The sequence below is a fragment of the Oncorhynchus gorbuscha genome, linkage group LG10 (genome assembly GCF_021184085.1).
Source record: "Oncorhynchus gorbuscha isolate QuinsamMale2020 ecotype Even-year linkage group LG10, OgorEven_v1.0, whole genome shotgun sequence".
NCBI lineage: Eukaryota > Metazoa > Chordata > Actinopteri > Salmoniformes > Salmonidae > Oncorhynchus > Oncorhynchus gorbuscha.
This window is the reverse complement of record NC_060182.1, coordinates 43,045,741-43,064,454: the sequence shown is the minus strand read 5'-3', so window position 1 is coordinate 43,064,454 and position 18,714 is coordinate 43,045,741. Positions and strand designations below refer to the sequence as shown.

Genomic DNA, 18,714 nt, shown 5'->3' with positions numbered 1-18,714 from the left:
TGAATACTTTTGCAAGGCACTGTAGTTTTGAAGTAAGGAGTTTTGAAAAACTTTCTGAATTCCTGTTCAGAACAGTGCAGAGAAAGTTGACAATGATAACGATTGTTTATTCCACATAATGAATAATGCACAGCTGAGGAACATGCTTCCTGAGAGTGTACTTTTTCAGATTTCAAGAAAATATACGTAAATATACTTTCAAAACATTTATATTTAAATGTCCACAAAATATTTTTAAAGCATACTTTCAATAACGCATTTGCACAAAAATGTACATATTCCACATCATTCTTTTATGCAGCTGAAATTTTGATTTATAAATGTTTACTAATGTTTTGATGTTAATTTTAAAACTGAATAAGGTTGTACTTTTAATTACACATTACATATGACTTATTTCACATTTTATTGGAACGTACATTTCTTACCGTAATGTGAACAACTAAAGTGTGAAATGCCAGTGGTGCACAGTTCTCAAAAGTGTTACTTGTAAATTGCTGCTCCATCCACAACTGCTTTGTAAAATAGCATGTTAACATTGGCTGAGAAGATGCCTTAGTCAATCAAGGTAACCTCTACATACAAAGCTAATGTGGTTAATGAGTACAAATGTATTTGTAAAAGTAGACATGAAACACATCAAAAATACACTTTTTTTGTAAAGAAAGGAATTCTAATTCAAATACCATTTAAGTATATTTCAAATTTATGAGAAATACACATAAAATATACTTAAGATGTATTCAAGATATATTTGTTTTGCTCTTTATCTAATATACCAGGGTTTCCTAAACTCAATTTTTTTTTACCCAATTTAGATAATTTTAAATACATTTAATATACTTACATGCTAATAAAATTGAAATGAAATGCATTCAATGTATTTCAAATTGTTCCGATTTAGATCCTTTTAAATATACTTAAAATATGTTAATGAAGTATGATTTAAGTAAACTCAGCAAAAAAAGAAACGTCCTCTCACTGTCAACTGCATTTAATGTGTAAATATTTGTATGAACATAAGATTAAACAACTGAGACATAAACTGAATAAGTTCCACAGACATGTGACTAACAGAAATGGAATAGTGTGTACCTGAACAAAGGGGAGGGGGGTTAAAATCAAAAGTAACAGTCAGTATCTGGTGCAGCTGCATTAAGTACTGCAGTGCATCTCCTCCTCATGGACTGCATCAGATTTGCCAGTTCTTGCTGGAGATGTTTCCCCACTCTTCCACCAAGGCACCTGCAAGTTCCCGGACATTTCTGGGGGGAATGGCCCTAACCCTCACCCTCCGATCCAACAGGTCCCAGATGTGCTCAATGGGATTGAGATCTGGGCTCTTCGCTGGCCATGGCAGAACACTGACATTCCTGTCTTGCAGGAAATCACTCACAGAACGAGCAGTATGGCTGGTGGCTGTCATGGTGGAGGGTAATGTCAGGATGAGCCTGCAGGAAGGGTACCACATGAGGGAGGAAGGATGTCTTCCCTGTAACGCACAGCGTTGAGATTGTCTGCAATGACAACAAGCTCAGTCCGATGATGCTGTGACACACTGCCCCAGACCATGACGGACCCTCCACCTCCAAATCAATCCCGCTCCAGAGTACAGGCCTCGGTGTAACGCTCATTCCTTCAACGATAAACACGAATCACCCCCGGTGAGACAAAACTGCAACTCATCAGTGAAGAGCACTTTTTACCAGTCCTGTCTGGTCCAGCGACGGTGGGTTTATGCCCATAGGCGACGTTGTTGCCGGTGATGTCTGGTGAGGACCTGCCTTACTACAACAGGCCTACAAGCCCTCAGTCCAGCCTATCTCAGCCTATTGCGGACAGTCTGAGCACTGATAGAGGGATTGTGCGTTCCTGGTGTAACTCGGGCAGTTGTTGTTGCCATCCTGTACCTGTTCCGTAGGTGTGATGTTCGGATGTACCGATCCTGTGCAGGTGTTGTTTACACGTGGTCTGCCACTGCGAGGACGATCAGTTGTCCATCCTGTCTCCCTGTGGTGCTGTCTTATTCGTCTCACAGTACGGACATTTCAATACATTGCCCTGGCCACATCTGCAGTCCTCATGCCTCCTTGCAACATGCTTTTCAGAGTCAGTAGACTGGCCTCTTTAGTGTCCTACGTTTTCATAACTGTGACCTTAATTGCCTACTGTCTGTAAGCTGTTAGTGTCTTAATGGGCTCTTTGTTCCACATGATAATTAATTGTTTATGGTTCATTGAACAAGCATGGGAAACAGTGGTTAAACCCTTTACAATGAAGATCTGTGAAGTTATTTGGATTTTTACAAATTATCGTTGAAAGACAGGGTCCGGAAAAAGGGATGTTTCTTTTTTTGCTGAGTTTATATAAAAAATCTGCTTGGGAACAAAGACACAGCATTCCCTGATGTCCCTCTGCCATTACAGCCTTGCTCTGAGTTCACAAAATGTATTTTCCAGCGATTGGACATTAGCCATCAGGATACTAGTAAAGAGGAGGAGGTGTAGCCCATCTTGTCAGCCTAGCTTTTTTCTTCCTCTGGTTTGGTCATCTCGGTCAGGAGCAACAAGTAAGGTCGCTGTGCGGGAAACAAGGGACTAGATGTTTTCTTCCAGATCTGGGAGGCTGAGAGATAAATGTATAGCTTCCAATTCATAATCCAAAATTATTTTGTCGGTCATAGGAAATGATTGCACAAACATTCTGAGCAAACAAGGTAATAATTAATGCAAAAAGAGCAATAAAAAAGCTAAGTGGAGCAGGAACTGGCAAGACGCGACACGCCCCCCTCAGTGCCCCAGGTTCTACTGTAGATAGCATATTTTTCTCTAAGCGTGTAAAATTGATTGAATTTTATTTCAGTTCAGCTGGTTACCTGGTCCTGAAGCCAGAGTAGAAAAGTTGGCGTGCAGCTCCTTTTGATTTGACTCTGCACTTTCCCACCAGATGGGTTATCCTCTACCAGTCACTTTCCATAAACCAGACTATCCGTCTGATGCTGGGACCCAGGCTATGGGTTTCTCTCATCTGTCCCCAAGATTCATCTGAAGGAGTATTAGTTTCTCTCTCATCCTGGAAGATTCCTATAGCACCGGGATACACTTCTCATCTTCTCAGAATGATTCGCTCCATGTTGTGGTTCAATCTTTAATGGCTGTTTCTGTAAGACACCCCGGATATCCACTGAATCTGTTTACTTTGTTGACTGGGAAATACCTGGCAGAGTTCCATTTTTTTAATGGACTGCATTGCTAGGTGCTAACTAATGCTCAATCAGGCCCTGTAGCATTTTGGAATTAGACTATTTTAGTCTTTTATTACAGCTGTTCTTTTTACTTAAAAGAAAACAGGGCACTACTGGGAACTCTCATATATCTGCCTTGTCCTGTCTGTCTCAGTCTCACCTCCTTTACCTGGCGTACTTACAAACACAGAGTCAACTTTGGTAGACTTTATTTGGTAGACGTCTTCATTGCACTACCAGTGATGTACATGATCAGAATACCCTTTATTAGCCAAGTACACAAAACCAGAATTTGCCTTACCTTGTGAAGGTGCTGCCAGCTATATGCAATATACAAACAGAATACAGACAGAAGTCCACATTGATATCATACAGAATATATCATATCAGTACAGGAAACATAAAACAGAACATTCTGCAGTATAGGCTGGTTTCAGTTGGAATATACCATTTATAGAGGGGATATATTTATATAAGCAGAGGGAGGGATGCTGCCATGGTGAATATATACAGTGTTGTGTGAAGTGTGCATAGTGTAAATGCAGTATAATGCAGATTAGAATACAAGGTGCAGTAATCGGCCCAATTCAAAGTCACTTCATCTCTATGAGCCTGATGGCCGGTTGGTGAGGGCCACAAGCATTGGGGAAGAAACTGTTGAGCGTTTTTGGTCATGATTGACCTAAACCGTCTGCCAAAGTGTTGTCTTTGAAAGATGGGGTGTCTGGGGAGGGCAGGGCCGACGATGATCTTACCTGCATGCTTCCTTATCTTGGAGGTCTGCAGGTCCTTGATGTTGGGCAGGTACAGCCGAAGACCTTCTCCACAGACTGGACGATGCACTGAAGTTTGCCCTTACAGCGGTCAGACGCAGACCTAAACCAGATGCTGAAAGAAGGGGTTAGGATGAATGTGTAGAACCGAACCAGAATTGTCAGAGAGTGTTTGAGTTTCCTCAACTGGGACAGATAGTAGATTCTCTGCCAAGCCTCCTTGGTCATCTCTGTGATGTGGTCCTCCCACTTGAGGTTGTGGGAGATGATAGTCCCCAGGAATTGTAATGACTTGGCCGTATATTTCTTGAGGTCATTTCTTGAAGTCAACCACCATCTCCACTGTTTTGACTGTGTTGATTTCCAGGATGTTGTGACTGCACCAAGCCACCAGGCGGTCGACCTATCCATGGTACTTGGACTTGTCGTCGTCGTCGGAGATTGACTAGTGTGGTGTCATCAACAAACTTCAGTAGTTTGACAGATGTGTCGCTGTAGGTGCAGTCATTGGTGTAGAACGAGTAGAGAAGGGGGGAGAGCATGCAACCCTGTGGCGCCCCCGTGCTGGTAGATAGGAAGTCTGAACGATGTTTTCCCATCTTAACATGCTTTGTTCTCTTTGAGATGGAACAGGACCAGGTGCTCAAAGGTTTTCATGAGCACTACAGGTCTGTAGTCGTTCAGGCCGGTCACCTTTTGTTTCTTCAGGAATGGGATGATGGTGGAGGATTTGAAGCGGCCAGGTACAGTGCATAGTTCTAGAGACTGATTGAATATGTGCGTGAAAACAGGAAAGCTGGTCAGCACAGTTCTTTAGTGTGGCTGAGGAAATCCGGTCTGGACTTGCAGCCTTCTGAAGAGCTTGTTCACCTCCTTTTCTGTGATGACAAGGAAGAGGCCAGTCTGGTGTAGGCTAGAAGGAGGGAGGGAGGGGGACAGGGAAGAAAGTAGTCAGTGGGGGGTGGGGGAGGGTGGAGAGAGTCCAGATGGCTGAGGGTGTTGTCAGCTGAGGGCCAAGATAGCTGAGGAGACTCTTGATGGCTGAGGGTGTTTTGAGCTGAGGGGCAAGATAGCTGAGGGGACGCTTGATGGCTGAGGGTGTTGTCAGCTGAGGGCCAAGATAGCTGAGGAGACTCTTGATGGCTGAGGGTGTTTTGAGCTGAGGGGCAAGATAGCTGAGGAGACTCTTGATGGCTGAGGATGTTTTGAGCTGAGGGCCAAGATAGCTGAGGAGACTCTTGATGGCTGAGGGTGTTTTGAGCTGAGGGGCAAGATAGCTGAGGGGACGCTTGATGGCTGAGGGTGTTGTCAGTTGAGGGGCAAGATAGCTGAGGGAGACGCTTGATGGCTGAGGGTGTTGTCAGTTGAGGGGCAAGATAGCTGAGGGAGACTCTTGATGGCTGAGGGTGTTTTGAGCTGAGGGCCAAGATAGCTGAGGGAGACGCTTGATGGCTGAGGGTGTTGTCAGTTGAGGGGCAAGATAGCTGAGGGAGACGCTTGATGGCTGAGGGTGTTGTCAGTTGAGGGGCAAGATAGCTGAGGGAGACTCTTGATGGCTGAGGGCTCTTTGTGATTTAAAATGACATTTAGAACTCATTCAGAGACCCTTCCAGACAGACAAGCGGTCGTTCGTGGAGAATTGTTGTTCTAGCCGCTCCTCGTAACGACTTTTGGCCACTTCAATCTCCTTGTTGAGCAGCAGTTTAGCAGTTCTATAGTCCTCTTTGTTGTTGATCCTATGTGTCACCTCTTTGGCTGAGCACAGTACTCTGAGTTCAGCAGTGAACCAGAGTTTTGTCGTTGTTGAATTTGAAAAAAGTGCTGGTTGGAATTAAGTTTTCCTCACAGACACTGATGTAAGATGTGACACTGTCTGTGTAATTGTGAATTTTGGTGCTTTCATCTTTAGAAATGCCAGGCAGCCCTTTAACTCCTCTATGACCTCACTAGTTTATTTCCTCACAGGCTTGGTGGGTTTCAAACTTTGAAAACGTTCAATGATATTCACTATGCCCTGGATAGGAAGCTGCATTGTTTATCTGTTTTCATAGACTTGACACTGTGGACCATAATGTCTTGGTGCAGAGATTGAAGTGCATTGGGATTACTGGTCAAACCTGTCAAATCGAACCCAGATGGCACTGTTCTCTTATTCAACTGGCAGCAGCTTAGCTTTTGAAAAAACAAAAACATCATTCAACATAATCTGTACGATTTGTAGCTTGTTCTGAATTCCTCTAAAACAAAATGCATTGTATTTTCCAATACTAAATTCTCAGAAAACCATTAAATTACTACCTTGGAAGGACATTCTATGGGGCAAGTGTAAGTGGATGACAAGTTGAGCTCCACCACCCATATAGAGAACTTAAGCTGCGTATTGGGTTTTATTCCCGGCACAAAGTCAGTTTTTCCTTTGCTGCCAAAAAGGAGTTGATTCATTGTACTTTTCTCTCTGTATTGTACTATGGTGATACTATTCATGTTGCAAGCCTCAACAGCTCTACACTGAAAGCTCTTGACCCTGTGTATCATGTAGCTCTTTTGTCACCAATCAGAGATGTCTAACTCACCATTGTGATCTCTACTGTGCTGTTCGGTGGACATCACTAGCAACACGCAGGCTCAAACACTGGTACGTTCTTAGGAAAGTTGCCATTTTGTCTATCCGCTCAGATCTCAATCTTGTTTTAGACTAAGAGTCCTGACGGTTTTAACCAAGCATAGAAAAAGGTCCTTTCACTACTCAGCCCCCTAGTCTTGAAATTGTGTCCTGGAGTTCAAAGCTTAAATAGATGAACAGGTTGTTGAGACATGTACTGTAAGTGTTTCTAGTTGTCACCGGATGTCACTAGTTTGCGTTGCCTTATGTAAGGAAGCATGTTTGTTTAACTTCACACACACCATACACATGCCTCCACACACACACACACACACACACACACACACACACACACACACACACACACACACACACACACACACACACACACACACACACACACACACACACACACACACACACACACACACACACACACACACACACACACACTGTTTGTTTCCTTTTGTAATTGTGCTATTGCCAGTGTCTTCTGTCTGTGTTGTCTGTTTGGTCTTACATATTTTATTTTATTTTTTAACCCCGTCCCTACAGGATAATTTTTCTTAATTGACTCGCCTGCTTAAATAAAGGTACAATTTAAAAAATTAAACTATTATCCGAGGGATTTTGCTCTCTAATGTGGCATTTCACAAGTGGTTTGTATCTGGGCAGCACGTCGGCATAGTTATGCATAATCGTTGCCAAAGTGGTTTCTATTTGCATTAGCTAGCAAAAATCCTCAGTGTGACAAACCTACCATGAGTGCAGTGAACAGCATTTACAAATACAGTAACGTTGCCAAGGTACTCGGACACTTGCCCCGATGCTGTTATCTCAATGTTCTTAATTGGTCATTAGAAGAGATCCTTTTTTTAATTGCCTTTCACGAAGCCAGAGCGAAGTGGATTATACTGCTAATGCCCAACATTCAACCGCTGATGAGCTGTTTTAAATGAATGTGACCAACCTGAACCTATTCTACCAAATTAGTTTTCTCTTCTAATTTAATGTTTTGACATTTTGGTTTTAGTTTGTTGAAGACTTGCCCATTATTGAATAGTCTACACTCAGAAGTTATCTTATGGCCTTCTTTTAACTCTGTCTCTTTCAATGCAGTGGTTGTGCTGTATGTTCAAGGTATCGGGACCAAAGAGTGGATGGAGGTGAGTGGAAAATTAAGTTCTATTTTCAGCTTTTTGCATTTTCGTCTTTAGTCACTGTTCTGCTAACTTACATGTACTGATTTCTATGATTGGGGAAAAATGTAAGAACCCTCCGGACTGAGACTCATGTTGTTCCATCCTCTTTTTTCCCCACTGGGTAAGAACTGGTTGAATCAACATTGTTTCCACATCATTTCAAACCCCCAAAAATTGATGTGATGACGTTGAATCAACGTAGAAAACTCTTTGGATTTGCAATAAGGCATCAACATAAAGGCATTTTGTCCTTATTTCACCTAACTTTGAACCTAAATGTAAATCAAAACTAGACTTTCAACTGACGCCTGTGCCCAGTAGGTAGCTGAGCCACTGACAATGAAAGGATTTCCTGATATTACTCTATTCGGATTATTCCAAAACCACATAAGTGTGCCGAAGGTGGTTGCATTTGTATATCAATGAGCAGTATTCATTAGAAAACCTTTGAGACATTAGTGTCACTTGTCTGAATGCCACAAGTTCAAACATTCTGCACTGCCCAGCACATTCCTTAACTAACTAGTGGGTTAAGGCACCACTAGCCATGATCAGTAATTGGCATGGATTTGACCATCATTCCTATTAGTGTAGAATGGCCTGGGGTAAGAAGCAGAAAGGATAGGATAGGCTCAGGTAGTGAACAAGCCACATTTTCCCAAATGTCTAGAGCTCTAGAGTGGCTCATTAAATATTCACATCCACAACATTCTCTCTATCTCTCTCTCTCTCTCTCTCTCTCTCTCTCTCTCTCTCTCTCTCTCTCTCTCTCTCTCTCTCTCTCTCTCTCTCTCTCTCTCTCTCTCTCTCTCTCTCTCTCTCTCTCTCTATCTCTCATCCCCTTACAGCAAAATGTCTTCCACCTGCTTATTCAATGCGGCAGGGTTAATCAATGAGAGGGCATCATTATTGTAAAGCAATCAGCAGAGTAAACTTTCCATAGCCAGCTGCAGACATATTTGCACCATTCATTTAGTGAAGACTCACAAGCCAAAGAACCTTGCCTTATTCCCCTTCTCTCTATTTCTGTTCACTACCACATACACTGAGACACCAACACTAAGGGTTGAAAACTATACGCACTTAAGTGTTAGTGTAAACTAAGATTAAAATGGTGCTGAGTAAATGCATTTGTTTCCTCTGTACTGTAGCGTTGACATATTATAACTAAGAACTCTTAGTTTCAGTCACTTCACAATAATTGAAAGCGTTTCCCCTTAAACAACACAATTTATATTCTAACATTCCAGTACCCAAATCCACTACCCGTTAACCAATCGTACCTCAAGAACGCCTCCCAAAATAGAACAGGTGGAAGTGTATCATGGGACGTTCCTTGGTCGATGGATACCAGGTAGGCTGTAGGGTTCCAATAAACTACCCTCCCAGGCCTAATAATGGCTTGGGAGGGACAGAGTTGATAGCTGGGATTATGTGCACTGGGCACTAAGGACATGAGCTGGGTATTGAGGCAGTGCAGGGATCAACAGTTTATTACTCTGCGCTATAGGAGCATACCAGCCAGGCACTCTGCCCAATGGGGATTAGTGTCTGATTGCCAGGCAGATAACATGTGCAGTTATTGCTAGTGATGTAAACGTTCATATGTTTAGATTTATAGTGGCATTATGTCATTGATTATCAAATGGCTTATACTGATATCTATCACAGAGATTATGTTTTGATTAGGTTCTGTTATCTTCTTTATAAAACAATCATCTGTAATATTGCAGATAGATTGTGGGTTCTATCAATGTAATTGTCTGCATAATTTCCAATCCCTGATGTGTATTATTTTCCCCTAACCCTACCACCCATCCCCTTATTTAAGTAAACTAATGGACAACAATACTTCAGCTTTTACTTCTAGCTTAAACATACTATATACATTTTACGGACACAGTATAATTTACTTTAGTTATCTTTTTTATTTGTTTTTAGTCCCCCAGTTCAGCTACCATCAGCCCCTCCCATCTATCTCTAAAAACCATCTAGTTTTGATTTCTAATTGCCATATATTTTATATATGCCATATGTATATTAAATTACAGGTTGTAATGAAACAAAATAGGTAAAACGCCAAGGGGGTGAATACTTTTGCACGGCACTGTACATATTAGCAGTACCAAAACAAGTGATCTAGTAATGATTCTGCAGAGCTAGGATGGTGGTATCCCACATATACATAACATTCTATTGGTTGCAAGAGTTTTGAATAATCATTTAAATTGAAAAACTAGAAGTTTTGAATCCGGCGATGCTTTGTTTATCAGGTCATAAACCCTGTGCCATTGAATTGGCAAATCAAATATCTCTTCCCAACTAGCTTGCAACATGTATGGCACATCTGCACATTTTTTGGTCCTTAAATGGAACAGGTAAACTTCTTCATTTATCACAATATTCTTTAACCAATTTTGGATAAAGAAAAGTTCATCACCTTCTCCCACTTTCACTTGCCTCCTACATTTTTACGGTAATGCTGCAATCTGTTGGTTGCATTTTGGATAGAGCAGACATTTCCATATATTGTTATTAGCTGCATGTGTGACATAACTCCACCAGTACTTTTTATGAGATAATTTACAAAGATTATACAGTAAAATATATATATACACACTACCGTTCAAAAGTTTGGGGTCACTTAGAAATGTACTTGTTTTTGAAAGAAAAGCAATTTTTTTGTCCATTAAAATAACATTGAATTGATCAGAAATACAGTGTAGACATTGTTAATGTTGTAAATAACTACTGGAAACGGCAGATTTTTAAGGAAATATCTACATAGGCGTACAGAGGTCCATTATCAGCAACCATCACTCCTGTGTTCCAACGGGGCAGCAGGGTAGCCTAGTGGTTAGAGTGTTGGACTAATAACCGAAAGGTTGCAAGTTTAAATCCCAGAGCTGACAAGGTACAAATCTGTCGTTCTGCCCCTGAACAGGCAGTTAACCCACTGTTCCTAGGCCGTCATTGAAAATAAGTATTTGTTCTTAACTGACTTGCCTAGTTAAAAAAAAAATGGCACGTTGTGTTAGCTAATCCAAGTGTACAATTTTAAAATCATTAGAAGACTCTTTTGCAATTATGTTATCACAGCTGAAAACTGTTGTGCTGATTAAAGAAGCAACAAAACAGGCCTTCATTAAACTAGTTGAGTATCTGGAGAATCAGCATTTGTGGGTTCGATTATAGGCTCATAATGGCCAGAAACAAAGACCTTTCTTCTGAAACAGTCTATTCTTGTTCTGAGAAAGGAAGCCTATTCCATGTGAGAAATTGCCAAGAAACTGAAGATCTCGTACAACGCTGTGTACTACTCCTTTCACAGAACAGCGCAAACGGTCTCTAACCAGAGTAGACAGAGGAGTGGGAGGCCCAACTGAGCAAAAGTACAAGTACACGAGAGTGTCTAGTTTGAGAAACAGACGCCTCACAAGTCCTCAACTGGCAGCTTCATTAAATAGTACCCGCAAAACACCAGTCTCAACGTCAACAGTGAAGAGGCGACTCCAGGATGCTGGCCTTCTAGGCAGAGTTCTTCTGTTCTTTTGCCCATCTACACTGTATTTCTGATAATTTGATGTTATTTTAATGGACAGAAAATGTGCTTTTCTTTCAAAAACAACGACATTTCTAAGTGACCCCAAACTTTTGAACGGTTAGTATATTTGAGTTTAATCATTAATATTTCTTGTAATATTTGTTCTGTCTTTTCTGGTGGATTAAACAGAAATTGGAGGTTCTGTTACACGTAGCATCACTTTGTCACCTCTGTATTTTCTTTCCCTGGGTGCTGTTTTAGTTTGGCAGAACAGAGGTGATTGACAACACGCTGAATCCAAACTTTGTGCGGAAGTTTTTCCTGGACTTCTTCTTTGAAGAGAAGCAGAACCTCCGCTTTGATGTGTAAGTGACCAACCTCTTGGTCTCCATGCCAACTGGGAAATACCTAATTCTAGACACTTGGAGCTGGTTGCATCAGTTGGGTGTAAACAAACTGGTCTTAAATGCTAGGTCGGGCGTAGCGACATCCGACTTTGGGATCAGAATTTACACCTGTTGCACCAACCAGAAGTAAGACTCGTTGTAGCTAAGTCTTAAGCAATGCGGGTTCATGAGATGTGAAGCTTCATAATGATGGTTGCTTGGTAGTGCCCATTACTAGGTTGTTAGCATCCTTGTGGCAGTTCTGAACTTTACGAGGCAGGTCCCATCACTTCGCAAAGCCCACCACTGCGCATGCACGTTTTCTCAACCACAACTGGATGGATCAATCAATAATTACTGTGGGAATGAATATCAAAAAATATTGGAATAAAGTAGGCTAATGCGATTGTAGGCATTTATCATTATGTTGCTTTACTGAAACTACCAAAGTTATCCAACCGTTCTGTTTTAGTTTCAGTGAATCGCCGTCTATATATTTGGTTCCTTGACATCTGGCTGGGCAAATAAGTGGAGGTGGCAGCTCATCTATTATTTTGATAATATCTGATCAGACACAAGTGTATTATTTTGCGATTGACTTGAAAAGATGAGGTTCTGAAATACAGTTGAAGTTGGAAGTTTACATACACTTAGGTTGAAGCCATTTAAACTTGTTTTTCAACCACTCCACACATGTCTTGTTAACAAACTATAGTTTTGGCAAGTCAGTTATGACATCTACTTTGTGCATGACACAAGTCATTTTTCCAACAATTGTTTACTGAAAGATTATTTCACTTATTAATTAACTGTATCACAATTCCAGTGGGTCAGAAATTTACATACACTAAGTTGACTGTGCCTTTAAACAGCTTGGACATTCCAGAAAATTATATCATGGCTTTAGAAGCTTCTGTTAATTGACATCATTTGAGTCAATTGGAGGTGTACCTGTGGATGTATTTCAAGGCCTACCTTCAAACCTTCAGGCTTCAGGCTTGACATCATGGGAAAATCAAAAGAAATCAGCCAAGACCTCAGAAAAAAGTCTGGTTCATCCTCGGGAGCAATTTCCAAACACCTGACGGTACCACGTTTATCTGTACAAACAATAGTACACAAGTATAAACACCATGGGACCACGCTGCCATCATACCGCTCAAGAAGGAGACACGTTCTGTCTCCTAGAGATGAACCTACTTTGTTGCAAAAAGTGCAAATCAATCCCAGAACAACAGCAAATGACCTTGTGAAGATGCTGGAGGAAACAGGTACAAAAGTATCTATATCCACAGTAAAATGAGTCCTATATCGACATAACCTGAATGGTTGCTCAGCAAGGAAGAAGCCACTGCTCCAAAACTGCCATAAAAAAGCCAGACTACGGTTTGCAACTGCACATGGGGACAAATATTGTACTTCTTGGAGAAATGTCCTCTGGTCTGATGAAACAAAAATTGATCTGTTTGGCCATAATGACCATCGTTATGTTTGGAGGAAAAAGGGGGAAGCTTGCAAGCCGAAGAACACCATCCCAACAGGGGTGACAGCATCTGTCATGTTTTGTCTTATATTGTCTTGTCATTTTGCTTTCCCTTCTGTTCGTTTCCCCCTGCTGGTCTTATTAGGTTCGTTCCTTTTTTCTCTCTCCCTCCCTCTCTCTCCTCTCTATCGTTCCGTTCCTGCTCCCAGCTGTTCCTCATTCTCCTACTCAATCATTTAGTCTTTTCACACCTGTTCCCTATCTTGTCCTCTGATTAGAGTCCCTATTTCTCCTCTTGTTTTCCGTTTCTGTCCTGTCGGATCCTTGTATATTGTTCGCCGTGCTGTGTCTTTGTCTCGCCCTGTCGTGTCTTGTTTCCCTCAGATGCTGCGTGTGAGCAGGTGTCTGAGTCTGCTACGGTCGGTGCCTTCCCGAGGCAACCTACAGTTAATGGTCGAGTCTCCAGTCTGTCCTCGTCACTACGAGTGGAATTACGTTTTTTTATGTTTTGTTTTCTGCTCTGATTGTCCAGGAGTATTGCCTATTTCCTTTACTGGAATAAAGACTCTGTTTTCGCCAAGTCGCTTTTGGGTCCTCATTCACCTGCATAACAGCATCATGTTGTGGGGGTGCTTTGCTGCAGGAGGGACTGGTGCACATCACAAAATAGATGGCATCATGAGGGGGGGGGGGAATTATTGAAGCAACATCTCAAGACCTCAGTCAGGAATTTAAAGCTTGGTCGCAAATGGGTCTTCCAAATGGATAATGACCCCAAGCATACTTCCAAAGTTCTGGCAAAAACAAAAACAACAAAGTCGAGGTATTGGAGTGGCCATCACAAAGCCCTGACCTCAATCCTGTAGAACATTTGTGGGCAGAACTGAAAAAGCGTGTGTGAGCAAGGAGGCCTACAAACCTGACTCAGTTACACAATTTATGTCAGGAGAAATGGGTCAAAATTCACCCAACTTATTGTGGAATGCTTGTGGAAGGCTACCCGAAACATTTGACCCAATTTAAACAATAGAAAGGCAATGCTACCAAATACTAATTGAATGTATGTAAACTTCTGATGAAATAAATAAAAGTGAAATAAATCATTCTCTCTACTATTATTCTGACGTTTCACATTCTTAAAATGAAGTGGTGATCCTAACTAACCTAAGACAGGGAATTTTTACTTGGATTCAAAATCAGGAATTGTGAAAACTGAGTTTAAATGGCTAAGGTGTGTGTAAACTTCTGACTTCAACTGTATGAACACGAGACTCACATCCTTTTGAAAATATAAATTGCTGTTATTTTCTGTGCATATCATGAAAAGGTCCCAATTTAACACCCTCTGCCTTTTCCATATTAGGCGTGGAATCTATGACCAGGAGTAGCTTATAGAAGGGCTTGGTGGTGCAACATGCATCATTTTTAGGTCCGGCGCAGAGGACATTTTACATCGGACGTAGTAGAGCTACGACCCACTTATGCCCATTTTGCAAAACAATACGAATAAAGAAACATGACGCTTATGTGAAAAGATTACATTCAGTAGTTGGGAATTAGTGTCTCAATTGATGCATAGAGATAAGCAGCAACACATACATGAAGCATAAGGTAGTACATTGCATTCAATGGGGGGAAGATTGATGTCACAATATTGATGCCTAGAGATAATCATCAGATACATGGTACATAATTCAATACATTCCATTCAATGGGAGATAATTAGTGTCACAATACTGATGCCTAAAGATAGGCATCACGGACATGATCCTTAATTAAGTTAATATATTGCATTATATTGGGGGAATATTAGTATCACAATATTGACCCAGAGATAAGCATCAGATACATGTCGCCTAAGAGAATACATTGCATTTAATGGGGGAAAGATTAGTGTCACTATTGATGCCTAGAGATAGGCTTCACAGACATGATGCTTAGTTGATTACATTGCATTCAACGGGGGGGGGGATTTGTGTCTCACTATTGACGCCTAAATATAAGTATCAGAGACATGATGCCTAAGTGAATACTTTGCATTCAATAAGATTGACGCATAGATATGCATCAAGTAGTTGACACATAAGCCAACTGTATTCATGTCTGTTGGTTTTCTCTCACTCTCTATTCTCTAATCGCCCTCTCCCTCGCTCTTCTCTCTCTTTTTGTCTCCCTCCCTCCCTCCTCCTCTCTACCTCCCTTTTTCTTCCTTTGTCTCTCTCGCTCTACCTCCTTTAGAGAGAAATGGAGAGGGGGGATTAGAGAATAGATAGAGACGTGGAGGGGGGAGGGAACAAAAGAAGGAGGGAAAGAAATATAATCAATTAAATGTATTTATAAATGTATTCATACAGTATTTATACAGCCCTTCTTACATCAGCTGATGTCACAAAGTGCTGTACAGAAACCCAGCCTAACACCCCAAAGAGCAAGCAATGCAGATGTAGAAGCATGGTGTCTAAGAAAAACTCACTGGAAAGGCAAGAACCTGGGAAGAAATCTAGAGAAGAACCAGGCTCTGAGAGATGGCCAGTCCTCTTCTGGCTGTGCCCGGTTAAAGGTCAGGGTTCCATAGTCACATTTAGAAAGGCAGAAACTGGATCAGAAGCATGACCAGGAGGACTGGGGACAGGACAGCCAGAAGTCGTCAGGCATGGTCCTAGGGCTGGCACCAAGGTCCTCCAGGAGGGGAAAGAGAGAAAGCAAAAAAAGAGTTTGGAGGACTATAGGGAGCATACTTAAGATCACACAGGACACCAGATAAGACAGACTGATCCAAGTCCCAGCACATAGACTATTGCAGCATAGATACTGGGGACACTGTGGCCCCGTCCAACGATACCCCCGGACAGGGCCAACCAGACAGGGTATAACCCCACCCACTTTGCCAAAGCACACCACAAGAGGAATATCAAAAGACCACCAACTTACTACCTTGAGAAAAGGTGGAGTATAGCCCACAAAGATCTCCCCCACCGCAAGAGCCTGAGGGGGCGCAAAACCGGAGATGGAGAGTGGGAGTTAGAGAATAGATAGATAGAGAGAGGGAGAAACAGGAGGGAGAAAGAGAGAGAGGAGGGAGAGAGAGGGTGAAAGGGATGGAAGAAGGGGGTTGAAGAGAGAAGATGAGGTGGGATAAAGAAGAGGTAGAAAGAGAGACAGAGAAAGGCAAAGAGAAGAGAGTGAAAGAAAAAGAAGTAGGGATGGAGAGAGAGAGATTAGATTATTAGAGAATAGCGAGAGAGAGAGAAAGAACTGACAGACATGAATGCAATTGACTTATGTGTCAACGACTCTATCCATATCTATGCATCAATCTCATTGAACGCAATGTATTCACTTACGCGTAATGTGTGTGAAGCGTTTCTCTAGGCATCAATATTGTGACACTAATCCCCCCCCCCGATTCACATACAGTGCTTTCGGAAAGTATTCAGGCCCCTTGACTTTTTACACATTTTGTTACGTTACAGTATTATTCTATAGTTGATACACACAATACCCCATAACAACAAAGCAAAAACAGGTTTTTAGAAATGTCTGCAAATGTAAAATAATAAACTGAAATATCACAATGGCATATCTATTTGACGAAGGAGAGTGATGGAGTGCTGCATCAGATGACCTGGCCTCCAAAATCACCCGACCTCAACCCAATTGAGATGGTTTGGGATGAGTTGAACCGCAGAGTGAAGGAAAAGCAGTGAACATAAAGAAAAAAACTGGAATGGTGTGTCCTGTCGTGTCTTATTTTGATCAAATAAATTCTCTGTAATTATTACATGATTAAACTAACTTAATCATGTAACTGTAATTAACTAGGAAGTCGGGGCACCAGGGATAATATTCAGATTACAAAGTTATAATTTTCCTAATATAACTTTCAGATATTTTAATATCTGATCAATTAGTCTTCTAATTAATGAATTATTCTTTACCTCTCGTTAGTCTCATTCCAAACGTTGTAAATTGTTGGTTATCTGCACGAACCCAGTCTTCACTATGAATCATCCATACATCAATTGTCTTAAATCATTTATTTACTAACTAAATAATCACAGTAGAAGTAGATTTGGTTACAAGGAAATGACAGGGAAATGTGCCCTAGTGGGCTAAACCGGCATGGCGGCTTGTTAGACAAAGGGACTGAGGGGGGCGCGAAAGATAAGACACTACAAAGTTGATAATTATAACAATTGAAATGCTAATCCTTTGCAAATGAATGCTCACTCATTTGGGAATAATTGCAATCAATATATATATTTACGCTCAGTGTGTCGTCGTGATCTCTGTTGGTAAGTTAGTTTCTGTTGGAGTTTGTCCACCCTCTCTCTCTCTGCCGTGGTTAGAATAGATAGTTCAGAGTAACATTCAGCAATGTTGTTATAGAATAGATGTTTCGGCGGTTGTCGGTCTTCTCGTTCAATGGTACCGAATTCCTAGCTGCAGACTAGCAATTAGTATCAAAGATTTGTTCTTATTCTGTCGGTTCGATAGTCTCAGAGTTTAAACCCGTGGTATGGTTTAAAATTCAGCAATGGGCTCAAAACTTAGCCTTCTCGTAGTTGAGAGAAGCATGGTCTGAAGATAAATTCCCAAGGTGTGGATTATATTCGGAAGAGCAGAAAGGGGCTGTCCCACGACGCCAGATCAATGTCTGTGCTCATAGGGCGGGCCTATGATTTAGTTAAACTCCAAAGGCAATTGGAGTTTCCTTCATTAAACAGTTTAAAATCACATTTACATAACTTCACAAATAGTTTCATCTTTACTCATTCATTTTATACAACAATTAGATGCAAGCCTCACAACTGAGGCTTGTATAAACAGGGTTATGGTAATGTGGCTGTATTGTCTCAAACGGACCAGTTCATAGCTGGCTACTTCACCAACCGTTTATACATTCTCCAGAACATGAATATTGTTCAGTTCTAAAGTTCTGTGAGGTGAAAGAAGTTCCTTTGTTCTCTCTATGAAAACTCACTCTCTCTCTATACTGTCTGGCCATGAGGAACAATCTCCTCTGGGAATTTATGACCTGCCTAACAGAGCCTGGTGTAGGGGGAAGAGAGAGAGGGGGATGGTCAAGAGAGAAGGGGATGGTGCTCGCTGTACCCAAAGAGGGCAATATGACTGGTACTGTGACTGATAATTCTTCAGACCCTTTACTCAGTACTTTGTTGAAGCACCTTTGGCAGTGATTACAGCCTTGAGTCTTCTTGGGTATGACGCTACAAGCTTGGAACACCTGTATTTGGGGAATTTCTCCGATTCCTCTCTGCAGATCCTCTCAAGCTCTGTCAGGTTGGATGGGGAGTGTTGCTGCACAGCTATTTTCAGATCTCTCCAGAGATGTTCGATCGGGTTCAAGTCCAGGTTCTGCCTGGGTCAGTCAAGGACAATCAAAGACTTGTCCCGAAGCCACTCCTGCATTATATTGGCTGTGTGCTTAGGGTCGTTGTCCTGTTTCATCAAGCATC

At 41.6% G+C, this 18,714-nt stretch overlaps 1 protein-coding gene across 1 annotated transcript in view; it reads left to right on the top strand.

The window, feature by feature from the left end:
• Positions 1–18,714, top strand: part of cpne5a (copine Va) — a 119,599-nt gene that overhangs the window by 32,334 nt on the left and 68,551 nt on the right. The window contains exons 3-4 of the mRNA XM_046364423.1: positions 7,739–7,785; positions 11,627–11,730. Coding sequence (XP_046220379.1) covers positions 7,739–7,785; positions 11,627–11,730 — 151 coding nt within the window. The remainder of the gene's footprint in view (positions 1–7,738; positions 7,786–11,626; positions 11,731–18,714) is intronic.